A 3,615-nucleotide genomic window follows, 5' to 3' on the forward strand; every position below is an offset into this window, starting at 1 on the left:
ATATATAACACCTTTCAAAGCGCATGCCAATAATTTGCAATTTATAATCGCGCTACTGTCGTACACTTCACTCTGATATATGTAAAATTTTCTTTTAATGTTGCGTAACAATAAGACAACTACAAGAAATATGTTTTCAGCATGTGCCGCGATATGTAACATTATACGCAATGCGCGTAAAGTCGCAGAGTTGCAGTTTTTTTTTAGCCAGAACGTGCACAGTTGTGGTGTTTTAAATTTTTAGCGTAAAGTAACAAAGCCTAAGTTACTATTCTTTTTTTTATATTTCCATTTTATTAAAATTNTTTCTATGTATAAATTTCCACGGAATAACTTACAGCAACTATGTATTATTACACATATGTCTTTCGGCATGTGCCGCAGTACGTAACAATATACGCGCGTAAAGTTGCAAAGTTTTAGCAAAAGTGTGCAAAGTTTCTTCATAAAAAATAGTATTTACATGCATCATATATATTTCCACCAAATAAAGTTTCAAATTTTGTGTATTTAGTTTTTATGTTTAATATATTTAGTTTTGTTGTTGAATGTGTTCTTATGTAATATATGTACAGTACGGAGCACCATATCGTCCGCCGTGAGGAGAAGTAGTTCTCCTGCGGCTGCCTCCTACTAGCACGCGCCAACGGCCCGAGATTTAATCCATATGTACCGGCACGGTTACCGATGATACATACCGACGCGGTTAGCAATAATACCGACAGCCATATGTTACCATAAAATTATCGCGAAAAAAGTAACATACATTANAAAAAGTNACTGCATTGAAAGTGTTCCNATGCGACTCAGGTATTCCCCGAAGCATCCATGCCCGGTGAGCACCTGAGTCACCTTGTAGGTGAGGTGGCCGACCCTGTTCTCTAGCCACACCTCGAGATGGGGTCGAATNACCGCGACGACTTCTTGGACGGNCGCGCGCGGTTNGTCCAAGTGCTGCTCCCAATCGAGGAGCAGCTGTCGTCGGGCCTGGCGCTTGGCTTTGGCAAGAGCNTCCTGCAAGATGTTATCTGCAACGCNNTCCTGTAGCAGCTTGACTCGGCGAGCATATCTCGCCAAGTACATTTTTGCCAGGAGNGCTAGTGGAGATACTCCCGCCAACACACCCGCCGTCTCCGTTGCCACTGTGCGAAAGCCGCATATGGCGCGGAGGGCGATGACTCTCTGGGCGGCGCGGAGTTGAGCAAACGCGCTCCGCGCCCCCAACCATGTTCAACCATAAAAAAACCATGTTTAACCATACTTGAACCATAAACAAACCACATTCACTCATAAACGAAACTATGTTTAAGTAGAAACAAGTCACGATTAACTATGGAACCACGTTAAACCGCGATTAATACCGATAATCTATATAAATATGGTATAGAACAGGGTAGTAAATGTACAACTAAAGTTGTTGCATGTAACATTTTATTGTCGTTTAGACCATCAAGTAAATATTTTAAATACATTTTGTAATGCGCAATGTTTCACATGTTTTTTACATTGTAGACAATTCAATACATTCAATTTAGTTAAAGAAGCAATATCGTCGTAATCGTCATCCAATGTTTTAATAAGGAATCCACGTTGTACGTCACTATCGAGAATATCAGCTAGCCAGTTACATTTTTCAGGACCTTTAACATAGACAAGTAAAGATGCGTTGTCATCATTTTCTGCAGTGCCACAAATAGCTGGTGTACTCAAATTTTTCACTCTGCGNTATGCAACATTTCCATCTTCCCAACGCAGCCTGTGATGATGCGTCATCAACCAAGAAGCTGCTGACCTGTCTGATCTTGCAAGTAGATTCCACAAAAAGGGGTTTTCAAAAATGTAATGCGAGAGAACCTTTTCGCAATACCGCTACTTCTTTGACAATAAATATTTTCCCGACTACAAATTCTTGTAAGTCTACAAACGTCGACACATCCGTGATGATGTAATTGTGTGACCGATAAAAAACGACTGCTGTCTATTGGTACATACTGTGGTTCTTAAACGATTTTTCAGATTATGGAAGGGAGAAATGCTGATGTTGCAATTTAAGTAATTTTGAGCANTANGTTAGTTAACGGGTTGTATTCAACCAGACGATCGTGCAAAATGAGACAATAGGCCTTAGTATTTGTCGGTATATTTTCTTTGCAATCAAATTCGATACGCACATCAACGGTTGCACTTTTGACAGTCTCGTTTTGACGTGAGCAATCAATGACCACTAAAGGACTACATTGCAGAAAGTTGTACCTTGTGAGAAACGNTACGACAACACCACATCCGTAGTACGTTTTACGGAAATGTGTGTANATATTTTACAGAACGGCATATTTTTGTTTATCAAAATCTAAATGCAAGTCGTCATAAGGGTAGAATTCAGAGTTGAGATACAGTTTTACGTTGGTCAACTGACAGTGATCGAATCGCGTGACATCTGCTGACATATCNTTTCTTCGAGCAGTCTGTAGCGCAAATATGACGTATCTCGGTTTNTCAAGTTGTGTCGCCGTTTTTATGGCCCACAAATGTTTAGTAGTGCTTTGTAATAATGAAAACTCGTAGAGATCCCACGAGCAAAAACTCATGGTCAAATACCGCCCGCTTTCCAGAGTTTGTAGTAGCNAGAGCTTCGTAACATCGTTCAACACTAAGTGGGGCATTTGCCATTGCACTTTGAATAATTCAATTTTGCCATCCAATGCCTCACGATCTACCTGAGAAACTGCTGTTATGCAGTTNTTGTCGTTGCGCGATCGTATTAAAATTCGTTCATGACGTGCATTGATAACCGTAAGTTTNTAGTCCTNACAAAATCCTAATAACATGCTGAGTGATACGCAGAAACTAAAGTAACTATCTACGTCCACATGTTGTTTAATATCCCAACCAGCATTCTTCATGGCCATGCTTTTATCATGTGTTAGCNATATATAGTTTTTGATCGTGTTAGTTATTCCAATGTTTNTATTACGATCAATCTNCATACCATTGAGTTNGTAGCGAATCTCATCGAACATAAAAGCTACACAATTATTACCTAGATATACTTCTTCTTCGTCTTTCATNGTTAACGTTATTTTTNCTTCAACATAANGAAAACTAACACGGTAAAGTGTACAAGTCCTACTGTTGTATAGGTATGCGTATCTCATCACTGTGTTCAAATGTCGTGTTCACATACGGATTGTACGTGCGAGTTTCAAGTCTGACAATGCGATCGTCAGATTGGCTCGCCCCCAACATTTAAAATGTCGCACATATTTTCAAACTTCTCGTAAAATAAATTCCAACGATTGCAAAAAGTTACCGTTTATTGAACTTAGCTTCTTCCGATTACTGTACGTCGTAGCAGGTGTTTGTAATGGAAACCTCGTATCTTGCGTTATTTGATCCNATTCGTTCAGCACGATCATGCCGCGTANCACAGTCGTCGGCGTCGCACGTGTAACCTGACGGTTATTTCCTCTNCTNGAAAATCAAGCAATTGTCCGTTCTGATCCACAATACGTATCGTCAGATCTGTAATGCTCTGCACGATAATTGGAAGGTAAATGCTCTGTGCCGGTGTTTTCGAGATCTTATATCCTGGCGGCACGTTCGGTGAGAACTCAT

General features: G+C 40.1%; 1 protein-coding gene across 1 annotated transcript; it reads right to left on the reverse strand.

The window, feature by feature from the left end:
* Positions 1-2,318: 2,318 nt before the first annotated feature.
* On the reverse strand, positions 2,319-2,909 carry LOC109862771. The gene has a single exon (XM_020442906.1). The coding sequence runs from the start codon at positions 2,907-2,909 to the stop codon at positions 2,319-2,321; it is 591 nt and encodes a 196-aa protein (XP_020298495.1).
* Positions 2,910-3,615: the final 706 nt, after the last annotated feature.

Source organism: Pseudomyrmex gracilis, unplaced genomic scaffold (assembly GCF_002006095.1).
Source record: "Pseudomyrmex gracilis isolate BER0280 unplaced genomic scaffold, ASM200609v1 scaffold_2356, whole genome shotgun sequence".
NCBI lineage: Eukaryota > Metazoa > Arthropoda > Insecta > Hymenoptera > Formicidae > Pseudomyrmex > Pseudomyrmex gracilis.